The sequence below is a fragment of the Sphaeramia orbicularis genome, chromosome 14 (assembly GCF_902148855.1).
Source record: "Sphaeramia orbicularis chromosome 14, fSphaOr1.1, whole genome shotgun sequence".
NCBI lineage: Eukaryota > Metazoa > Chordata > Actinopteri > Kurtiformes > Apogonidae > Sphaeramia > Sphaeramia orbicularis.
In genome coordinates, this window is record NC_043970.1 from 28,981,335 (window position 1) to 29,006,063 (window position 24,729).

General features: G+C 40.0%; 1 protein-coding gene and 1 long non-coding RNA gene across 3 annotated transcripts; both read right to left on the minus strand.

The window, feature by feature from the left end:
- Positions 1–5,159: 5,159 nt before the first annotated feature.
- On the minus strand, positions 5,160–22,761 carry LOC115432877 (SH2 domain-containing protein 4A). Of its 2 annotated transcripts, none has more exons than XM_030153946.1 (8): positions 22,662–22,761; positions 21,366–21,961; positions 17,677–17,821; positions 16,757–16,856; positions 15,812–15,850; positions 15,669–15,710; positions 13,998–14,289; positions 5,160–6,402 (listed from the first exon to the last, which is right to left on the minus strand). In XM_030153946.1, the coding sequence occupies exons 2-8, from the start codon at positions 21,550–21,552 to the stop codon at positions 6,185–6,187; spliced, it is 1,023 nt and encodes a 340-aa protein (XP_030009806.1). In that variant the 5' UTR covers positions 21,553–21,961; positions 22,662–22,761; the 3' UTR covers positions 5,160–6,184. The 2 variants fall into 2 exon arrangements, with proteins under 2 accessions (XP_030009806.1, XP_030009807.1); XM_030153947.1 differs by lacking the exon at positions 22,662–22,761 and adding an exon at positions 22,061–22,206.
- On the minus strand, positions 7,203–13,219 carry LOC115432878 (uncharacterized). Its single transcript, XR_003937265.1, has 2 exons — positions 7,808–13,219; positions 7,203–7,763 (listed from the first exon to the last, which is right to left on the minus strand). It is a non-coding gene; the product is annotated as an uncharacterized LOC115432878 (long non-coding RNA).
- Positions 22,762–24,729: the final 1,968 nt, after the last annotated feature.

A 24,729-nucleotide genomic window follows, 5' to 3' on the forward strand; every position in this document is an offset into this window, starting at 1 on the left:
GAACCTCTGTGAAATCCTAATCCCCAGAGCAGGGTGAAGCACAGGCCCAGCTTGCCTGACCTCTCTGGTTGCCATGGATACAGCGCACTATAAATAAAACAGAGGGGGCTTTTTTTCAAGCAGTTTGGCAGGGCTGTGTGGCCTGCTCACTGGTGGGGCTTATTTTCTCTCTGCCTCCCTCGTTCTGTCTCTCTTCACTCTCATTCTACTCCCCCTTCACTTATTCTCTCAATCATTGAGAGTCCGTCCTCTTCCCTGTGTTGTACTTCCTCCCTCTCCTCGTCTTCATTCAACACTTTCATTCACTTCTACAAACTAGGACACCTGTATTACAGTAGTGCCATACCTGCCTTTTGGGTAGATTCACTTAATTCTTCCAAACTCCGTCAGTTTAACAGCCATTAAAGGTGTAAACACTCAGTGAGGCAACTTGTTCAGCTGGTAGCAATTTACATCCATCCAGTAAACACACAAATCTCAACAGAGGCCAACTTGGTAAAAATGAAGACCTATTTTCCTGGTGGTGGCAGAGAGGCATCAGGAGATGAGGGAGGCTATGTGTGCTCGCGCCCTGAATCAGGGCTGCGCTGCAGATTTTTGTCTGGCGAGGCAAATCTCAGGAGGCTGGAAAATAATTTGGTCATGGCTGTGGGAGGTTGTTGGGAGTAGGAGGAGGAGGGTGGGTGATGTAGGGGAGAAGGTTTGAGGGGTGACTAGTTGGTGGGAGGAGGAGGGGGTAGGGTTTTGACCGTCTCGCTGTGGTGAAAACATGCTTGACACTTCATTCCTTTCCAGTTAATGTGGAGAGGACTGCAGGATATTAACCCTCTGCCTGCCTTTTGATGCTTGGTCTCCACCGTTGCTCAATACCCATTGCTCACATCACTTCCTGCTGTACGGCAGTTCTGGGCTAAAGCATTCCAGGACAGTGTATGGAAGAGATCTGTCCTGCCTGACGTGGGAGGGATGGATACAGTATACATTATTTTCCGATATCTTGTCTGCATTTGATGAGTGTAATACTCTGAGACAATATGACAGGCCTGCTGTGCAATCCTGAGAAGCTGTCACGGTGATTTGAAAATTTGACCATCACATGCCAGATACTCTTTGTCTGGGAGAATTCTGAAGAGTAAGCCACATTTCCTGGACCATCTGCCTCATATGAATTACACAAAAAAGAAGAAGACCGGCACCAACAAACATCCACAATGTTGCCTGGGAGACAGAGGTCACATGAGAGGATGAGTCACAGGAACCCAGAACTACCTAGAAACCAGCACTATTGAACGGTCCGACATCATGGTGCTCTTTACAGTTTGGCGACATGCAGAAAGATTAGTGTCGTGTCACTGCATAAATGACAGTGAGACGTGCTGTTGGCAAAAGATGAGTGTGTAGTTTGACTAAATGGAAACCGAACAGGAATCTGCTTCAGTGCCACTTACTGTTTTTTACCAGTGGTGGGAAAGTTACTTTTGAGAAGTAATGGATCACAGAAAAAGTACTCTAAATATTTTGATTTATTTAACTTATTACATTGGAATACTTATATTTTACACTTATTTGAATTCTTTTTTTTACCTTTCTCCATTTGCTATGGTGGAGTTTGTGTAGTGATGGAACATTAACACGGTCAGTTTCTAAGCTAACAGTAGCTAATGGCACACAGTCAGTAGTCGCTTTTCCATTGGACATCTGCGCAAAACTTTACCAATATTTACTAAATGTCAAAAAACACAAGTGTGTAATGTCGGTTTTTCTATTAAATCACAAATGCGATAATTTGTTTATTTATTATCGTGAGATGACATGAGAAGTCATTCCATAAAAATGGCAACGAATGTAAACATGGCGTTGATTTACGGATATATTCATTATTATTATATATTACCCCTCTATCTCGTACTACATTTAAAAAAAATGATTGGGTTTCCTGGTGTGTCCACACATACCACGAAATGTTTCTTCTTCTTCGCTTGTTGTAATGTACGTCAACATCGTTTTTTTTTTTTTTTCTTTATTCACCTGACTCTAGTTGCCAAAAAAGGTCTTTCCATTGGAGTTTTGTGTGATATACCATTTGCGCTATGCCTGAAAAACCACCTCTTGCCAGCGCAAAAACTTTTAATCGAAAAATTAGACTTTTGGTGAAATTGTCGTTTTTCCATTAGGTAAATTTTGATGCGCAAGTTATATTTGTGTAATTTGAGGGTCAATGGAAAAGCGACTAGTGTTCCTGTTTTGGACGAGAAGGGACGGAAACAGAGCAAGTACAAAGATCTACTGGGAAAAACCAACTGGGTCCCCTACAAATCAGAACATTATCATGGATATAAGGAAGTGAGAGCTAACTAATATCAACAACTGTTTTGTGGTACAAAACAGACTATCAAACACACAAATCTTATAAATAAAGTAAATATACATTTAAATGAACAGTACAGTAATGTCAGAGCTCTAATCCCATTTTATAAATAAAATATCAAGGAATTCATATATTAAAAGGCCTTCTTGTATTACCTCTTGTTATATACTACATGTAGGGCCTTAGCCTTTTGCTGAAAAGAATGTACTTATATGTAACCCCCTTATAATCAACATTTCCATTAGTATCAGGAATGTATCTATATAAACTGTAAATGATCACAGTTACACTTTTTTGTTGGAATTGCATCAGGTAGTGCTGTTACATCCCAACACTGTGCTTTCTGAGCTACACACAGCAGCAACTAGTACGTAGTGTATTTGAACCTGCATCTGACCGTGTGTCTACTGCCGGTGTGTGTTTGTGTGTTTCTGCAGACCTGGAGAGTAGGGAGTTAATGCAGGCAGGACTGTGGCAGTCCTCCTGCCCCTCAGCCAGATTAATCATGCAGGAGAGACACAGCAGGCCCCCGTTCATTCTGCCTGGGGGTGAAGCTGTGCCCGCATGCTCTCTGTATCACATGGCCCTGGCCCCCCTCTCTTCTCCTCTCGCTCGCTCTTTCTCTCTCTACTGGGGGTGCTGTGGATGGGGCTGGTGGTGGAGGAGGATGAGGAAGGGGTGGGGTGGGGGGCTTATCGGTGGTGTGGTGGAACGCCACAGACCGCAGTATAGTTTTCTTTCTTTCTTTCTGTCTTTCCTCCACACTGTTTTTGTCTCTTCCCCTTCTGTGAATGTGAAGCAAGTGAGGCAGGAAAAAAAAAGAGAGAGAGAGAAACAGGCGTCCATCTCTCCTGCAAAGAGACAACAACAGTCTCTTTTTTATCTCCAGTCGGAGGGCCCTGACGACAGCAGTGGCCAGCCTCGGTGGATGAAGAGGAGAAGTGTGTAGGGCGAAGGGGGTGGGAAGTGGGGGGGGCATACCAAGGGACTCGCCACAGATATCTCCTGGAAACTGCTCGATGATGTCTCTGCGCATCAGAGAACAGCTACAGCCATTGTTAGACTCATTGGGAGGCAGGGATTCACAGTTGCGTGCTTCAGCATTTTTGAACATGTTGCTCGAGCACCTACAGTGTGTGTACAGTACAAGCCTATATACTTCTTGATGTGTTACTTTCCAAGTCTCCAAGATGATTAGCTTAGTGTAAATCTGATTGTAAACACTATGTCTACAGGCTCTGTTGGACACAATGCACTTCACATCAGTCTAGTAGTGACACTGGTGTCTACAATTCCATGTAGCCCCACACAGATAAAACCAGATCCATGTGTATATAAACAGCAGTGAAGTGTTGCCCCACATGTTTTACCTCCTTATTCTTATCACTTTGGCCGTGAAATGACACAGAGATAAAGCCACGTTAGACTTTGCTGAAGTTTTTAGGTCTTTCAAGAGTCTTTTGACATAACCTAGTTTAAGAAATTGTTTAAAAACACAGGGGCTACTATTACTCTTTCGTCTGAGCTGTAAATGGGAGCCATAGAAAATTTTCTTTTTGCCATCTGATCTAAGCATAGCATGGATACTAAAATGTTTTCAAATGCATAACACAACTTCATTTGGGTTGGTCAAAACAATAAGCGTAATGATAAGTACGCTTGTGTTTGTGAATGAAGCCTATTGGGGTAAGAAAGAGTCTTGATGAATCACGGCCATGCTGCACTTCTCAGAAACAGCTGACACATCTGACTGTTGCAACAGCATCCTGACAACACACAATAGTCTCCCCTGTGGAGAATACAGTGACTGTCAATTCTGTAATGTATTAGTGGATTACATTACAGGTTTACTGTTTCTGTTGTAGTGCAATGAAACACCAGAATATTCCCTGCCTATGTCTCTATTTCATATGTTCGTGTGTGCGTGTTTGTGTGTTTTTAAATGTGTGTGAAATTATCATGTTTTCATTCCTCGAACATTCTATTTCCATTGACACAGGTGTCAAGGTGATTGTTTTAGAGACCACAGTCAAACTTCAGGGGAAGAACAGCTTTTATACTGTTAAATTAAAGAGAAAAAAACACAAATTGTCATTGTTACTGCAATTGAAGATACTGTATGGCAGCAGAGGATGATTCTCAATCCATTATTAATTTCTAACATTTCTGTGCATTAACATAAACAATGTTAAAGTGTTGCTTCTGTTCACTCTCAGATGTCTCATTTGTTACAGCGATGATGTTCTTTAAACTGGTTGGTCAGCTGTGTATGATTAGTCAAAGTACCACAATCTGTAATGGAAATCAGAGGTGTAGTATGAAAACACGCCACGTAATTTCCACATTGGAAGACTTTTAAATTTCATCTTGAGGCATGGGGAGTATTTTTAGTGGAAATTAGGCAAGAAATTTATGAGCGCTGTTATAAGAAGCACAGGGGTGGATGCACAACCCTGCTGAAACTAAAATTAAAATTTTACTCTGGCCCTGGTTAGCATGCAGGTCTGTTTACTGAGACTGCCCATTAAAAATTACTATACTCTCAATGAACTAGTGAACTAACTGCTAACTGTGCCACATGTTAGTGTTGCTTTTTTATATCCTCACAATCTAAGCGTTATATTTTATGCATGTGCATTCATGATTGCAGCAATTAAATGAGTAATGATATTCATGTTAACTGAAAAATATTTGTTTTAATGGCCAGGTTATAGTGGTGACTATTAAAGGATTTTAGTTAAGGGTACATACAAACAAACCCCAAAAGAAAATTTAACAAAAAAGTCACAAATGGTATTTCAGACACCATGAGGTGGTTTAATTTTATTGTTTCTTTGATTGCACCACACAAGCTTGTCATCAAATACAAAAGTGCCATTGATGAGGCATTGCAATAGTGTTAAATATCCCATTACAAAACATCTTTCTCCCTATAGAAAATGTAAAAAAAACAAAAACAAACTCAACCACACATCAGCAAAACAGCACTGAGAAAATGAAGAAGAGTAACACAGATCTTAGCTGGATTATTTGGCAGCGACTGTCTAACTTGCCAGGATTTGATCCACTGGGAGTGACAGATGAGGCATTTGGCACTGTCATTGGTCCACAACAGGTCGCAGTGAGGCCGCTGCCAGGTGGCAGAGCGAAGCATACATTGCATTGTGACAAATAAACAACCCTACACTATTCCCAGGGAAGAGACAGCAGGATGAACCCGACTGTACCTTATTTCACCCTGTTCTGCCTGTCCATGTCCGTTCATTTGTTCAAAATGAGAGAAATAAGAATAAAAAAATTGAATCACAATAGTGTTTTCAGATGAGCTAATGCAAACTATCTCAGAGGGGCAAAAAACTATTGTACTGGTAGGTAAACAATATTGGTCTTACAGGCTTATTGGGTGTAAAACATTATATTTGACTATATTTTTCTACACTGTGCAAAGTGGAAAGCATCAACAAATGAATACATGTGATAGTCAACAATTCCCTGGCAAAGTGTAAGTTATACAAAAAGAAAATTCAGTTGAATCAGTTGCTTTGGAATTTCGTTCCCACTAAGCCTGTTTACAGTACTAAAGAATCCACAAATAAAAGAAAACCACTACATTCAAGCATCATTTGAACATTTTGAGAGTGAAAACAACAGCGTGAGTGTTACCATTTCTGAAAAGCCACCTGTGGGAAACTCAATCCCATCATCCCACATCAGCCCAGGCTCTACATCAGGTGTGTAATAATGTCCAGTGAGGCTTCGAGTGAATCATGGGGACTGGTGATGCTGAGTGTGCATCTTTGCATCTTTGTGCACGGATTACCTAACGGAAGGTGTGGTTGTAAGACGCAAGTGGCTAGGCTTGGTGGGGATAGGAGGCTTGATACCTCGGGACGGGGTCTGTGCGGGGGAGTTTTCGACACTGAAGGTTTTCATCAGCTGTGCCACCCTGCCACGCCCTGCGCAGGGTGTCATGTTCCCTGATGATCCAGCATCCTCTAAGGTGGCCTTCTGATACACTTTAGATGACCCGATATCTGAAAAAAGACAATGTGAGATTTACTTTAGAGCTCTGAAAACCACATGACATGCAATTGTTTGTCTAAAACTATAAAATTAAAATAAGGTGTCCTGAATATGTATTATTCATGTGAATAAAGGTGGAACTATACAAAAATTCAGGTGAAAGTGTGTGTATGTGTTTTAAATGTAAATATCATACAGAATAATTTAAGTATTTATACAGTCATATGCCATCACTGTAGCATAAGCATAAATGGAACCAGGTTGTTGTTACTTTGCAGTACAAGGCTGAAGTTGTGCAAGTATTATTACACAGAGAGAAGGTAAAGCAAATACAAAAAGGAGTGACTTATACACTACATTTATTGAGACATAATAAAACCCTTTCCTATTGAATCATTTCCTTTTTCTTTAGTCTTGTTTAAAAGGATCATCATGTGTGGACAGTGCATTTGTAAGATCTGTCAATATTATTCTTTACATTTGATTATCAGATGATTTTCCTGCACCCATCACAGGGTGCCTTGTTTACAGTAAAACTGCATCTGCTGGTGTCTCTACAACATGGAAAACAACACCTTTTGCCTGGGGACATAAAATGAAAATTTCTGAAAACTGAGGCATTGGTTTATTTAAATATTATTTTATGGTGAAACATCTTTAAAGAAAACACACAATTAGCTTTACAAATATTAGGCATGTTGGCTGTTTTTGAGAAAACACGAGTCCAGTCTTCTTACCAACACCATCTGATTATTTTCTCTTTACAAATTCAGTGCCTATTTCTTCTTTTCTCACTCTTTTCCACCTTTTCTTTTTCTTTTCATTCGTCTCCCTTTATCCCACTCTGGCTGAGCAGAGGTCATCCTCAGTGGAAGTGTAGTGGGGACACAGCTGGGTGTAGTTGGTGTGCGTGTGTCCGTGTGTGTCCGTGTGTGTGTGCTTGCGGAGGTACTGTGTTTGGAAGAGGGTGTAATTGAGGGAGGAATGGAGGGAACAGGAGTAACGGAGGGGAGGGAGGGCCACAGGGACGGCAATGGAGAGCAGACAGACGCTGCTCAGACACCAGAAGGCTTGAGGAGCCACATATTTTTAGCGTCATCCCCGGGGGACAGAGATATGTGAGAGCGCCCGCGTGCACGGCTGCAGATGCACACAGGCTTGCACACACAAAAGTGAAAACATGTGCGAGCGTACACACACTTTCTAACAGTTGAATTTCAAGAGACCCGCGCACGTTCTCACGTTACATTCAGGTCTGTGCGTGCACTCACTCACACACAAACAGACAAACATACACCCTTGTGGAGCCCTCCTGCTCATGGATTCAGTCACGCATGCAGCCATCTCTGCACACACACACACACATACACACCTACACACACACACACACACACACACACACACACACACACACACACATACAGAGAGGTGGGGTGCAGCCAAAACCACACAGGCACTCCTGGGGCCAGGAAACCTTTAACGCTCTTGATGTCTTGCAGGCCTGAAAGGGAGAAACCTAAAGTAGCCTTTAAGGTTGTCTCATTGTTTATTGTTGTTTACTCTCCTTTCTCTCCTCAGCGTCACTCTCTCGCTCACCCCCTCCCTGTGGCTTTAACACCTCACTCCACCTTCCTCTTCATCTTCCTCTCCCCCTGTCTTGCCTGCCTTCCTCTGCCCCCTGACCCGCAGTTCCTGTGTTAATGTCCTCTCGCCGCGCTGCGTGGGCTTGCCTCTGATTGTCTCGTTGTGTTGTGTGGTCACCACGGAAACCTTGGATAGGCTCCAGCAATTGAGGCTGACACACATTCAGGCACGCACCAAGTGCACACGCAGGCACACACACACACTCAGATACGTACAAACATGAACGCAGGCACATACACACTCGTGGTCAGAGAGTTTTTTGAGCTTAGAGCCTTGGTGCAGGTCTGAGTGGAATGCTTAATAGAGAGAAGGAGAGATAGAAAGAGAAGGAGGGAGAGCAATGGTGTTATTGTCCAACAAAGACACAAATGGACAAGAATCGTTCTACAGCTATAACAGACATGTTACATTATAGTATGAAACTCCCCATACCCTCCAACAGGTAACATAACCAACCTGTCCTAACACATTGTGAAAATGCTCAAACCCAGGCTTTCAGACTTACTGTCTGAAACTCAACAGCTGCACCTTTAGCTCCGTCAGCAGCAGCTTTAAAAGTCATTAAAGCTACCTGTGAAAACACCTATTTAAATGAAAAAGAATATGCATTAAATCACTCTACAAAGATTGATGAATCTCCCATTTGAGCTTTCGTGACGCCTCTCTTCACATCTCAGTTCAGCTCGTAAATGTAGAGGGAGGACAAAGAGGAGGGGGTGGGAAGCGGTGTCACTGACCAGGCTAGCACAAAAATTAAAGACCAATCTATCTCTTTAAAGACCTCCTCGTCTCTGGTAGAAAGAGAGGAGGGGGCGCGGGTGAGGAGGTGGGGGGCAGAAGTGGGGCAGAGGGCAGAATTCCCGAGCAGCACGGCTGTGGACTGAAGGGCAGGGAGGAGAGGAGGTGTGTGTGACTGTGTGTGTGTGGAACCAGAGGGGGGGGGGGCCCTCCTGCGAGGGGGGCTGGGGCCCCTGTCACTTATCAGCTCTGGCTGAGCGTCGCCCTGGGCTAGAGTCGGGAAACAGCGCTGGAATGTGTGTCCTTCCCTCTGAAGGTGAAGAGAGAGGAGAGGAAAGCCGACCGACAGACAGAGAGAGGTTTATAAACATGAACACACACACACACACACATCCATTGAACACACCGCCAGCTGCTGGAGATTGATACGTTTTCCTTCTTACACTCATATGGTCAAATCTAACACTTGCTACCATGTTCTCATACAACCTCCTAAATGTCTTCTGTTTATCACCAGATCCTCTTTAAACTGAATCTACAGATCTTTTCCATATTATCTGATCCACTGTCTTTAGGATTTCACTTTAATTTTTATGCAGATGACACTGATGTTTACCACAAGATCAGAGCAAGGACATACGTTATTGATTCCATCCACTGACCATCAAGCATCAACTTTAAACCAACTTTTACTCAAATATTTCTTCCCCAAGCACCTAAAACTTGTTTTTTCCTATTATAAGCAGACACTGATTGTTTCTGTGATCATATCAGCTCAGGAAAAAACTTTCAGTACAAGAAAGGAAAAGAAGGAAAGAGGGAATAAGGGAGACTCTTGAGTATACAGTTTTTGCACTGAGCAAACAATAACCACTTTCATTGCAATGATTGTAATTTGGATGATAGGTTTAAATGTGCTGAATTTCCTTTAGGTCTTTTGTTTTTTTTTTTTTGTAAGAATCCAAAAAAAAAAAAAAAAAAAAAAAAATCAATCAATCAATCAATCAATCAATCAATTTCCGCATTTAAAAACAAGCTGCCACAAAAAAATTCCGACAGCCAATATATGACAGACTGCTTTATCCTCCTTAGTACAGATACTATTAAATATTTCATTTTTTTCCTGACCTGAACTTTTTAGGTCACTGTCATGCTCACTATCGTACCTCCATCTTAACCATAACTTTTACTTTGACCACACTGTGATAACGTCTTTATGAACTTATGCATAGGCTAAAGCAGGTCCAACCTATCATCACTAACTGTAAAAATGTGCTCTTTATCTTTTGTCGCTGCATTGAGCATTTACTCCATTTTCTTAAAGTGTTGCGTGGGCCACAGTCCCTGCTCACAGGATGCAGGAATCCTTGTCATTACCCACATTCAAAAGAAAACAGCTGAGGCATGAGCCTTATCCCAGTCAGCCTCCTCCTCCCATTGGAACAAGCTTCCTGCCATTGTCAAGAACAGACACTCTGTCAGTATTTTTTGTCCAGAGTCAAGACACATTTATTCAGCACTGCGTTCAACCCACTGTAACTCCCACCACACCAGCTGTTCCTTTCCCTTTCCTTTCCTTTCTTTTCCTTTCCTTTCCATTCCTGTTGCCATCTTTTGTCTGGTATTCGCTGCCCTGCCAATGGCTGATGATTTTCTATCCAGCTAGAAATGTGTGTGCACACCTACAGCCACACATACTGTACATTAGCACATCTTCTTGGAACCATGTCTTTGTTACTGTATCTCCTTTGAAAAAAAATAAAAAAATTCAGCTCAGATGTCAGTCATATCTGTTTCATGGTACAGACTCTATGCTGCTCAGACTACACCTCATATAAAGTAACTTAAAACAATGTTTTACTTGTTACAGTTAAAGTTGAACTTGACTGTAACTGCATATTTCGTACATGACTAACTTCAGTAATTATCTGTGACCGTGTTATCACAAATATTTCCAAAATGTGCAGACAAACTCTAATAAGCTTAGTCAATAAGGTCACTGTTTCTGCATTTCTTTTTATTTTGAGCCAGATTTCATCAAATTCTAATAAAAAATGTATGTTCTCTGCATTGAAATTCCTGAAATTTCCTGGAAAATGTATGATGATTTTTCCATATTTTTTGTTTCCTCTTCATACTTAAATTTAAAATTATGCAAGAATGAGGGGTAGTTACAACAAGACTCTTCTACATGTTTTCAACATGTGGATCAACCTGTTTCCTAACATAGATGTAGGATGAGTATTTTTCCAGCAGAGGGACCTTATGGATATGAGGTTTTTCCCTTGTACTGGTCATTTTCAACAGTTTCATTGTTTTCCACTTGATGGTGCTAACAACACCCACTACACAACCCATTTTTTCTGCAGATCTGGGTCACTTTGTGGTCAATTAGTATGAGGTGAAGTCAAGCAAATGCAGGAGAACAGACAGCCCAGGTTATCATATAAGCAACTCCAACACTGTTCATTCAGGAGATAAGTCCAGGTGACAGTAATATTAATGCTGTGAAACACACATAAAAAGCCTGCACTACCTGCCCATTCAACGTCTGTATGGTCACAGGCAGAGAGATGTGAGTAGCACAGACCAGAAGCAGCCACATGGAGAAAATCAAAAAAGACAAATATAACATCCCACTAGCTTGGAAAACGAACTGAAATGTGAAAAACAGTTTAAATAAAAATGCTTGTAAGGGGTACAGTTAATTGGCTAGGCAAACCAACACGCTCCTGTCATGCCGTTTTGAGTTCATGCCAGGCAGGAAAAATACAAAGGTACATGAAAGTAGATGCATCATCTGAAAACACCGTGTTTCTCTCTCAGTGTACAATGAATCAAAAATAGGATATTTAATTTTTTGATGTAGATACATTAGTAAGCAGTGGTAAAATATCAAATACTTCGAAAAATAGCGAATGTCCTTTAAAACTTAACATACTGAGTACATGTTAAATAAATGAAATTGCAATAAAAATATAAATGTGTATTAACAGTGCTCACCTATTACCTAGTACATATTGCAAAATTAGGAACTAAAATATAAGTGTCTTAATGTAATTACCAGTCTCAGATGGACTTTAACCAACCAAACTGTACTCAAACCTTAAAGTGACAGGTTCTATTCAATATCACGTTAACACACGCCTTTGAAAAGTAAGCAGGTGAGCAAAGCCGATGTGGTATAGAGACACAAATTCCAGTCATACAAGCATTTTTCCCCTCAAGGCTGGCCTCATTTTACTTTGCCAGTCCATAAAGATTCCAGCGGGCTGAGGCACTGTTTGGCGAGCACATTAGGTTGGAGGAAATAAATCCTCCTCTTTCGCTGCGGTGCTGAAAAACCTATCTAGTATGAACTTTGTTCAGACTGGATTTGGTCAACTCTTGTCAGCCATTGAAACTGTGGTGTGTTGCTTAGTGGCCTGTGGTTAATGTCAAGGAAGCTGTTTGAATTATTGCACGTTCAACATCCACCAGACAGTTGTGATGAACTTACTATCCTATTAGGGATAAATATCAATGCAGAATTTTTTTGTGTGTAAATAATTGATTTTAGATTTTATATTCATTGTTTAGTGTTTATTCTTTATCTCTTTACTTTAGTATTTTTTTGTAATTTGCCTTGAATCTGCACTTTATTCTTCCCTGTACTATCCTCTGGTTATTACTCATTCATAACCACTCATTCATATCCACTTTTCTCAAGCATGATCTTAAAAAAAAAAAAAAAAAAAAAAAAAAAGATTGAGATCTTAGATTTTAGATGAGATTTTTTTTCTATTGTTTGCTATGAGTGCCCTTCATTTTGCTCTGTAGTGTCCTGCTGTTGCAAAATATCAATTTCCCCATTATGGGACAATAAACACAAGAGCTTATCTTATCTGTCATATCTTTTAATAATAATTTTGATTTTAATGGTGTTTTTTTGTTTTGTTTTGTTGTTATTTACCTTCCCTTTTGCGGATAGGCCAATTGCAGTCAAGGTCGATATCATTGCTTGGCCCATATTATGGTGCGTCCTTAATTAAAATAAAGCATCATGACCAGGGTTGAAACAGTAGAAGAGTTCAGCAGTGCCATTATCAGCTCAGGAAATATCAGTTTCATGGCAATGACACAATAATTAGTATTATGAATTGCAATAACCCACACAAAATAATGAAAACAGAAGGGGCTTTGGTTAAACAAATCTTTGTTAAAACTTAAACCATTTTTAATGAAAATCAGTGTGAATAGTCTCATTGTGCGTCACCTGTTTGAGCAAAACAAATGAGAAGGTGTGTGATGCAAGTTGTCAAGTCTGAAAGGAAGTCGAGGACCTAAGGAGAATACGCAGGTGAGATTCTCAATCTGCTTGTATTATTGTTGTAGCAGAGCATGATAATCATCAAGTGCCATATCACACAACACTTTGAAATGGTTTCCCACTGACTAGTAACAAGACTTTAACCCTATAACGCCAAACGTATCATTTTTGATACATGAGTTTTGAAGCCCTCTACATGATCAGTGGGATATTTTTCTTCTTGAGAAACCTGGTGTATACAATTAGATACATGCAATACACAGGTAATCCACCAGGGGGGAGGAATTTGTTCACCAGAGGCATTTCCAGTGACATTACAAGATTGTCATTAATGAGGAAGGAGGCAGAACTTTGGCAATTTTGAACAGAAATTACCAATTTGTTAGACATGGTTGTGTTATATTATGTTTTTGTTTGTTCAAAAATAATAATATTTCAGCATTGAGACCCAATGTATCAAATATGATACAAAATTGAAACTCATACATGGAAATTGATATTTGAAAGAAAAATTTGGGGGCTGTTCAGAAGGACCAATAAAGGCTCCAGTTTCAAAGAACTGGAATTTTCTGTCAATATGGTTCAGGATTTACAGGGTTAAGTTCCTACTTTAAAGGCTACAGATAAACTGCTTTTCTGATTAATGCTCACCCCTGATATAAATACTTGTGTGTGTCTCTTCGAAAATTTCAAAAACTGGCAGCTTGTAAAAACTTAGGACCATATTTAATCCACATTTAAGCAGCTACAGTGCATTTTTTTATCTGTGCAGGACAAGTACTAGCATTTTTTGTGACATATGAGTTAAACTGAGCTGCAGCTAATGTGTGAATAGAGTTAAAAACAAAGGCTCACAGACATTAGACCCTCACCCTCAGATACTGGACCCTTACCCATGACTCTGTGTTCACTCACCTTTGCCATGTTGTGATTCCTGGGACTTCTCAGGTTCCTGTGAGTTCAGGACAGCTTTGGCGGGAACCACTTTTCCAGAGTCTGTTTTGACAGTGCTGCTGGGGGAAGGGGACGGCGCTGTGGTGGCCAGCCTCAAATTCGCAACACCGGGTCTCGTGTTGACAGAGCCTGGTGCCGCATTTGCAGAAGCTGGTCTCACGTTGACAGGGCTAGCTCTCATGGGAGGCCTGGAGCAGATGGAGGACTGGGGAACTGACTTCTCCTCAGTCGCATTGGCTGACTTCAACTCGGGCTGCAGAGGGAAGAGTGACAAAAGGGGACAGAAGAGTGCGATCAGTGTTGACAGCTAATTCACATACAGTGGAATTACTGTCATGTTTGATTAAATCATTGGATAAATGATTCACCAAATCACAGTTCTCCAATGAATACCCTACACCCAGGATGAAACACATAGAACTATGACCACTGATTAAGAGTTTAAGAAAGTGTGGAGAGAAAATTATAAGGTGACTAGAAAATCAAGCCGCCTCGCTAATCTCCTTTCCTGATCTTACGCCTTTTTAATCAACAATCTTGCTCTCTCCTTCTCCCTCTGGCTGACTCCTTCCCTCTCTAAATCAACTGGAGAAAACCTGCGGCAGCGCGACTGCTACATCTGCTGCACCAAACCTGCCCATTCCTGTTTCCAGGAACAAATCATTCTATCTGCAGACCACACATTCAACAAAATAATGAATGTAAAAGGAGGCTTAGGCGGGGAAATCTTGGCTGTCAGAGCGGCCAAACCTCCTCAGGTGTGTGGATGTCTATTGCCACAGTAGCAAGGGTTGGCCAGAGATGTGTTGGGCCTGTAATATGGAGAGTCTGGTAAAGGTATGAGGAGTAGGAGAGAGACATTTTCTTCTGTGGCTAAGAGGAGGAGAAAGCAGAGAACAGAGGAGAGCTCACGCGCCCAAACCTCAGGAGACTGTCCCACAATCCCATCCATCTGCGACTGACGCATTCTCTATCTCTGGCGTTTTAATTCCCTGATCAAGTTCATCAACCATCTGTTCTAGGGCAGTCCAGAAATCCTGCCTTGCCTCTGTGATTCAGCTGTTCTCACAGTACATGTCACCTGCGCACACACACACATTTGCGTGCTCATAAACACAGCAAGACGTTAGAGGGAAGCGAGGCAGATAGAGAGCGTACACTCCCCAGACAACTCAAGGCTGGAGCGATGATGGAGCCAGTGGGAGGACAGTTCAGTTCAGCTGTTCCCCGGAGAGAACTATGAGGGGTGCGGCAGCTCAAACGAGCTGGAGCACAGAGACGGGAGAATGCTGGGAGAAAGATGATCTGCAGAGAGGCTGGGAGTGAGGGGACAGCTGGCCTAACCACCATTTCCTGTTACTCACAGAGGGTGGGACTGCCATGAAAGGACACGTAGGCACGCTAACCACATTTTAAATGAGCAAAACCCAGGATCACAGCATCATTACAACCCATCTTTACTGTGATCTGTGAGGAAATATTAAAATCTAGACACTGAAGTCAGTTCAGAAAACCCTTAAAATAAATTTCAAATAAATTTTGAAACACATTTAGAAAATAAACATTTTAACAAATAAAATTAGGCTATAACATCTATAGAGAAAATATCTGTACACTTCAGTTGATAAATACCTTCTCTACTGCTGGAGGTGATGAGTGCTCACTCACTGACACCTGTGGGTTTAACAAAGACATTACACAAGTATTATAGGTAGGCCATGATGCAACCCAAGAGCACTGTGGCTCAATTATAGCATGCAGTTTCTCCAACTCACCGGCAGAGGGTGTAAAGTGCTCGCTTCCCCACATTTTGCCTGTGAGGGGATACAATGACTTATTAAATGATATAAAGGTGACACATTCCCCACTTTAACTTTTTGTCAGTTTAGTTTTGGCCACTAGAGGGAAAAAAGCAAGAGATGAAATCCCAGTCAAGATAAAAGAGAATAACTGTATCTTACAAAGTCTGCACTCATCTCAAAATTTTTTTCAAAAATATAAATTTAAGGAATATTTCTGAAGTAGATTTGTTAATGTGAGTGCTAGTAAATAACTTATCAGTAGCTGTGTTTTTTTTTTTTTTTTTTTTTTTTTATTTATGTGTGTGTTTCCACTTAGTGAGCAGCGTGCAGCTCCAACTCAGAGAATCATCGTGGTCAGGCCAGATGAGACCTCAACTCGCTCTGGCTCAGTGTGTGCAGGGTTGTCATGACAACGCAGCAAATCTCTTTTAAAGATAGCGTGAAAAAGGAGGCATCCCCCCACCTCCAAAATCAACAGCTCGCACACCACCAACTGCACACACAAACACATACACCCAAACTATCATCACCCTGAAAATTATTCTCACTTATGTGTTCTTATTTTGACACAAAATAGTCTCAGAATTAATGAGGCTATATTTTAATTGGATAGATTTATACTGGCAGTGCATAAAAACCTGTGAAAGCTTGTTCAACTGTGCTACAGCAATGAAAATCAAAATGAAGCATGGGAAGCATTAGGTTTTAACTAGAAGTGCAACAGTGACAGACAGTAGATCAGTTAAAAGAAAGACTGAAGGAAACATGTGTAACGGTGATGTAAGACATGTCAGATTTGTGGATGCAGTTCAAAACCACAAAACAAACATTCAAAATTTGTTTTGTCTCCTGTCATAAATCATTTAACATCACAATGACAAACAACACTGTTTGATTTTCAGACAAACAGCTACACACCTTTATATTTAGTTGGATACCAGATGATATAGGATTTAGGTTCTCTCGCTCAGTCTTGACAGCTTCTGTGGTTTTTCTGTTCTTCAAGATAGTTTGATGACTGTAAAACAACAACAAACCATGTCATTTCACTTTCACTTTCAAGTATACTTACACTACATCGTTTTCTCTATTGTTATTATGAATTTAACAGACAAACTGGTGGAAAATGACTATATTTACATTTTTTCAAGTACTGTACTTTACTTGAGTAGGTCATATTACATGACGGGGACAAACATTGTATCTTTTACTGCACTACATTTATTTGATAGTATTAGTAATTTGTCAAATACAGATTTTAAGCAATAGATAACATGACAAACCTTTAAATAATATTGTTAATGAATAATTGGTTTCCAACCTCTTTGGTTTCTGACAGCTTACAAAAAGTAAAGAGTAATTTGACTCATATTTCAAGTTTTTGTAAGTTACTAACAGCTCCACCAAAAATATTTTGATCCCTCTTACATATTTCCAAGTCATTCAATATGTCACTAAATATGAAAGATTAGAGGAAAAGTCACAAACTGAAGACACATTTTTATATTCGAAGTTTGTTAATCCCTCTTTCCTTTACTCATTAGTCTTCAATGAAGCCGCAGATTTATCTGATGTTTTTGTCTCTAAAACTGGATATAAAGTAGCTCAAACTAGCTCCAGCAGCTAAAACAGTAACATGTTGAGACAAAACTAATGCTGCATTGTAAATAATCTTATGTCATATTTCTACCATAATATTTATGTTATATTACCTATATTTTGCTGTTATTTCTCATGCATTTCAATTTTCAATTTAAATAGGATTTATTACCATGATGCCCTTCCACTCTGCTACATGTCGTTTGCTGTAACTGACTTTTTTTCCTACTGTTTATTACTTTGCATTGTTTTGGAGATTCGATGTCTTCTTTTCTCCAAGTCCTGAGCAGATGAATTTGGAGGTCAGTTCATCCACCTCTCCGATCACAAGGACCGCCACATCTCCATCCCGACCAAGCAACCAGCTCACACTCTTACTGTTGGCTGTAAGAAACACAAATGAACACACTATGAATGACATTATCCTTCCATAAAGAAGGCTCAAATGATAAGAAATTAAACCACAAAACTATTATAATTTCGCAGAAAAACATCACACTATAGGAGGATAGAATTTTTAGACACTGGCTGCTGTTTTATTATTGCAACATATTCCAAAACAGTTGCATAAAATGTAAATTAAAAGAGAATGCAATGATTTGCAGGTTTAATAAACCAATATTTTATTCATAATAGAATACTAAAAACATATCAAATATTTAAAACTGAACCATTTTGTCAGAAAAATTTGAACATTTTTATGGCAGCAACACAGCTCTAAACATTTGGTACAGGGACAACATCTCAATTATTTTGGAAACGGGTGTTGAAATTTTGCAATAAAAAAATGACAGCATCCTGAAGTCTGAGTAATAATTTTTTGCGCAAGATTATTGGGAAATATCTAGTATATTGTCCACAGTTTCAAAACGGTGTTCTCACTCTGGCCGGAAATAAAACTGTCAACTCAATCAGCAGTGGATGAGTTGAAGCCGTTCTCTCGGTTTATAGACAGATAGAAACAACAGCTGGAGACACACAAGAAGCGTGTCACAGATGTATGAGACAGGGCTTTCTAATGTGTGATGTAAACAGAGTTGACATGGGAAAAACCCTGTCATGCTGGTCTAGCCCCTCACACACACACACACACACACACACACACACACACACACACACGTATAAATATACTTGTAAGGTACATGAACTGACTGAACTGGCTCAGATATTTAACTATGTTATTATTATTATTATTATTATTATTATTATTATTATTATTATTAATCTAATTCAATCCCATCCAAATTCTAACCATAAAATACTTATTTATCCTGTCTGTATAAGAACGCTGAGGCCTTACAAAAGCACATGGGCAGACACACATACTTGCACATGTTTTTGCCTTGTGACTATGTTTGACAGAGTTATTTTATAGAGATAAACCTGCTAACAAGGACTCAGAGGGCTATGGCTTGTTTGGCTGAAAGCAGGATAACATACTTTCATAGTGAACTGGTTTTGCCAGCCTGCCCTGCAGATTGGATTCCAGCGGGGCATACCAGGATGACTACGAAAACACAGCAGTAAGAACACTGGTAAACAAGCCATCACTCGCAACTGACAACCACAACCGCAACACCATTGTCAGGGCATGTGAGCTGGATCCTGTTAGCTGGCACTGGGACATTCATACTGTATGTTGGCATGTGTCCTCACCTAAATCTGAGTTGGAATAATCTCCTGCATTTCTTTGTCAAAAACAATAACGATAATGTTTGTAAAGTGAAGATATCTGTAATATCAGGAGAAGACACCAAGGTTACATTAGTCTCCTCTCTGAGTCAGTCTACAACAAAAACATGCAGACAAATTTATAAAACTAACTTGAGGTCAGCTTAACCACCACAAATGTCTCATGATCAGCAACCGCTTAACCCTTGTATGGTGTTTGGGTCTGTGGGACCCGTTTACATTTTTTATAAAAAGAAAAATGATGAGTTTTTTTTTTTTTTAATGAATTTTTTCCTCATATCTTGATTATATTACATTTTATTCAAAAAACAAACAAAAAAAATTCATAAATGTGATCTAGCAAAGGCAAATATTAAACATATATACTTTTATGTTGCTTGTAATTGGAATGAAGTAAACATCTGTTGAGTATTTTAACATAAAATTGTTTGATTATGTTGAATTAAAAACTCACAAATTCAGCAGGTCCACCAGACCCATGAACACTGGCTGAATAACAAAAATCTGAACATCACACAAGGGTTAAAGCAAGGACAGTGTTTACTTCATGCATGAAAGCAAACTCTGCACTGAGTTCTCCTGCAGGGCCATGCAGATAAAATCATTCTCACTCTTTGTTTTTCACACACATACATTTCCTGCACGTTTCCTGTTTCGCCCCCTGTTAATTGTTTAAAAGTTTGGGTCCCGACTCACTTCCTATTTTACACAGTAACACTAACCATCCACAATTTCCTCCGCTCTGGACAAGCAGCCTATGTAGGGAAGAGTTGTGACCATGTGACCTGGGTTTGCGGTCTCCATCCAGCCCCCTAAAGACAGCTGCCGTGGTCATTAAGAGATAGAAAGAGCACTGTTCTCTCACTCTGCACCACAGTTAATAGTAAGTGCTTTGTTATTAGCTAAGAAAAGACGGATCACATTGCTCTGTCAGTCAGACTTAATGCACCAACTGCAGTGTAGCCTACTGCTGGCTTAAATTAATTGGCTTTGAATCATACTCAAGATGGCATTGAAGCAATATTCTGCCGTCCTCTTTACAAACCTGTGGCTTTGTCTGCAAAAATACATCATTTTCTCCGTGTCAGAGCTATTACGCCGCTTATTTCTCAGACTGGGATTGCTACCACTACAGAAAAATGTAGAAAGGCAAGATTCTGTAGCATGTGTCAAACCAGTTTCACAAGCAACTCGAAGTCTCTTGAGTTTCTGGTTGTTTTGTTTTCTTTGATTGCTGGATGTATACTGTCGACTCCAGCTGTCGCCTTTGAGCAGAAGCCAGTTCCTGATGAACCCATTTACCATTTACTTTCTCAGTACTTCTTGCAGAAACATTCTTTCCCTTGTCATCTCTCTGTCATACTGTTTTTATCTGCCATCAAACATTCCTGACATGAGTGGCATCTTTGACCCAGTGAATTTTCTTCCTGCTCGTTTCTATGTCTCAGGCTCATGGTGTGTGACTGGGAACAAAATGATCCAAGAGCCTAAAAGCAAAGTATGTATGTTACAATACACTTATTGCAACATAAAAACTCCTTCATGCCTCAACATGAAAGCTCTCCTTAACTGTTGTGTCTTTTATAACACAGTTAAGTCAGTGTGAATGTTCTAAAAGATGATAATATTGACACCTACATTACTTTGCTTGTGTAAATATTAGCATTATCTCTGAGCGTGATGTTAAAATGAATTCCTCACCATCATCAGTCAGAGATAATTGTTTGAAATATAAGCAAAATTTTATGTTTTCTCCACTTGTTTCTGTCTCCGCTTCATGTCAACATCATCCATTCCCAAGGATCAGTCTTATTAGAGTTAAATCATTGCAGAACAGCTGGCGTTTGTTAACTCAAGTTTGCATTTTAAGGAAACTCTAAACTTGCGAAATGGTCTTCAGGTAAACGCTGCGGCTGTGATAGCAAACAGCTGTTGAGATGACAGGGGGAAAGCAAAGAGGAGAAGCAACATCCAGCAGCAAAGGATGCCTGTCACAACCAATGCACACATGCTTTTTGAAGTTTTGTCACTCTCTATCAGCCAGTCCACACTGAAATATGCAAACTTTGTCACTGAAAGGACAGAGAATGGTAACAGTAACACATGGCCAGATGGTTTTCTGTCAAAAACTGTTTGAAAATGTGGCCGTCAATATACTTAAAAGATATGAAGCTGTCACACCAGATAAGCAGCAAGAAGAAAGGTGAGGCGGTCATGATGGGTTGGTGTGTTTTACCTTTTTTTGGCTTTGTTCGCTTCAGCTCAGCATCTCCTCCCTCTCTCTCTAGTTTCTCTTCTCGCTCTTGCCAGCGTCGCACCTGCTCCTGGCGCATTTTCAAGAACAAGGTCTTTTTCTGGTCTTCATTCAGAGCATTCAGTACATCAGGGTCAATGTACATGTCCTTGAGGATTTGCTGCAGCATGTTGGCAGCTGAATGGTGGGAAAAGTGGGCACCACAGGGCTGAGCAGGCGGAGGGAGGAGGCGCTAACCTTCAGCTAGCAGCTTTTTGTGGTTGTTGGTTTATAGTCTCATGTCAGCAGAAGAAGTATACAACTTTTGTGTTCTAAAACTACTCTTATTCATCCACACAGAATCTTCTTCAAAGATCAAAGTGCTTGCTCATCCTTAGATACACACTCTTGTACATACTGTACAATCATGTGCTCCCTCTCTCTCTCTCTCTCTCTCACACACACACACAAACACACACACAGACACACACACAAACACACACATTCACACAAGTTTCCTTTGAGTGCTGTGCTGACAGTCTCTCCACCCTCCTCAGACGTCAGTTTCCTTTGACTTTGGAGGAAATCATTGGGACAATCTAGAAAAAAACAACAGAGAACAAACATTTGAGAGACTGACTGAAGTCATGTCCTAAACATCTTAAAAAAGAAACATTCTCTATTTTCCCAGATCCCACCTTTTTTCTAACGCACAGCAACTTTCTTTCTTCAAACCATTCCTTTACAAAGTTAGTTCCAGTCGGTTGTCTCGTCCCTCCCTTCATGAATACGGAAGAGCCCAAACCCTGTTTCTAGACTGTCAGAAAGACTCCAGCCCTGAATGGGAGGAGATTCCAGAGGAATGGGACTGTTTCTATCATCAGTGGCTCTCCTCCCTCCTCCTCCCTCCTCAGCACACATCCCTTCCCAAAAACCCGTGTTCCTTTCTCCCCACCAAAACTCCCATGAGATAGCGGCTCCATTTTAACATTGTCATTTACTGGTTGTAGGAGAAAATAAAACAGGGTCAGAGTCCAGGACAGTATGAGCCAGTTTCTCCAACAAGGGGATTGAAATGGACTCCTCTAATCACAGAGGGGAGTTAAACAATGGCTACCACAGCACTTGGAGGGAAAGAAAGCTTGTCTCACACTGGATGAATACAGTGGTGTCCACTAAACACGTTGCAGGGTGCAAAGACAGGAAACACAGGAAAGAGGGAGGGGTGGGGGTGAAGAGAGGAGCTAATTCTATATAAAATAAAAGGGAGATAAGGGTACAATTTGTTGAAGTACTCACAGTGGGATGTAGACAGCCGCTCCACAGCAGTGTATGCTAACTAAGCTGGAGAGTCGGAGCGCCTGTGGGTCCTCCTTGTCTTTGTGTGTGTGTGTGTGTGTGTGTGTGTGTGACTAGGCTGATGACATCACAGCATTCCATAATCCCTCTCCCTTTCTCTGTCTCTGTCTCTCTCTCTCGCTCTCTCTCTCTCTCCACACACACCAATGTAAGAAAAGGGGAAGAAAGCAGCTCTGGAAACTGACCTCATGCATTTAAAAAGTAAAAAAAAAAAAAAAAAAAAAAAAAAAAGAACGAAAAAAACATCTCTGAAAATGTATCTGGAAACACAAAAGCTACTAAAACTCTAAAACTGCGAGTTTATTATTTATTAACACATTGCATATTTAGTCATGTATTTTTATGTTATAGTACTTCTTATGAATATAATGTAGTGAGGACATCATGTATTCTGTATTGCATTTACTGTAATGTTGTAGCATTGTACAAAGTTACAATCTTTTTATAGGCATGTTTCTTAAGGTGGTAAAAGGAATGTTGTAGAACTATAGCAGATTATGGTCTTGTGCTTCACTAACTCATCCTAATTTAATCAACATCTATGTTTGTTTATTGTTTGCTAGTCCATGACATATTTTAATTGTGTATTTTATGCTATAGTGGCTCACTGAAAAAAAAAAAAAGTCTAATTAAATCACTATCTGTTAAACTAATGTGAATTATTGACTTTTTTTTTTTTTTGCATTTTTGTACTTATATTGTGTGCATTCATACTGTTAAGCACCTATTCTGGTTTTGAAAGATGCTGAATAAACTTTATTATTATTAATATTGGTATTAGAATTAATTCAGGTTGACAGGTATTGAGGACATCATTCTGCATTGCATCAACTGTATGAGGAATGTTAAAGCATTATAGTAGATTATAGGCTTGTGCTTCATTAACTAATCTTTACTAAATATACACGTGTTTGTTTGTTTGTTTGTTAATCCATAGCATATTTCACTTGTGTTTTTATGTTGTAGCAGCTCATTGAAAAACACACCTGCACAGACTACAATATACATAAAAATCACGTCTAATTAAATGTTTTTATTCTCTTTAATCAGTTTGTTTTATCTGATCAATCAATGCGAATTGTTGACACATTTTTGCATTTTTATTGTGTGTTTTTATACTAGTAAGTACATACTCTGGTTTGGAAAGCTGGTAAATAAACTGTATTATTATTTTTATCATTAATCTTGGTGAATAGGTGACTTTCAAAATATAATTGAATATAATGTGGTGATTAGTCATCATGCATTCTGTGTTGCATCTACTGTCACGTTATAGCATTGTACAAGGTTACAATCTTTTTCGAGGCACGAATTCCATGCGTCCAAGCCCGAAATCTACACCAATTTTTAAATTTTATTTATGTTAATCATTTACTTGACTGTACACATAAGACTGTGGTGACTGTGAAGAGGAGCAAAGACACTGACATCATCCCACCATGGCCTTTTGGTTGAGTTGCACCGATAAAAAATTGTGATTTTCCCTCACTGTTCTGCTACGCTTTCACAAATTTACATCAAAAAGTTTTATTGAGTGATAAACAGTGCATGAATGAGCTAAATAAAACCCAATACCAAGTCTGTGAAAATCAGTTTAGTTGCAAGGACTGCTGTCAGGCTTTCAGTTTGTTCTGAAAAGTCAAAACAATAACAACTCTAATAGTGAAAATCCAAAAATGCAAAGAAATGTTCAACATGACAGATCCTATGAATGTAGGATCTCAGGAATCTCAGTAAAACAGACCATGTGCTGGATTTTTAGGTAAAGAGCATCCTCTAGTGGATTCTAGAGGACCAGAAAACCTTGCTATGCCTTACGTCACCACTAAGTCCTCACTTGGCCGCTTCAGAGTATACAACAAAACTGCACGGCTGAAATAAAAATGGGAGCAACATTACAGCAAATAAAAGCATTCCTGAACATCTGCTGCCACCTCATGGCTCTATAACGCTCAGCAGCTGAAAACCACGACACACTGGTTCAGACAAAAATGGAAAAACAGGCAGA

Excerpts from the sequence above, each read along its gene's own strand:
- LOC115432877 (XM_030153946.1), bottom strand. The coding sequence starts at position 21,552 with ATGCTGCAGCAAATCCTCAAGGACATGTACATTGACCCTGATGTACTG. Across the intron at positions 15,851-16,756 it reads GTATCCAACTAAATATAAAG|GCAAAATGTGGGGAAGCGAG; the intron begins GTGTGTAGCTGT and ends ATCCCCTCACAG. Across the intron at positions 14,290-15,668 it reads CACCTCCAGCAGTAGAGAAG|CCCGAGTTGAAGTCAGCCAA; the intron begins GTATTTATCAAC and ends TTCCCTCTGCAG.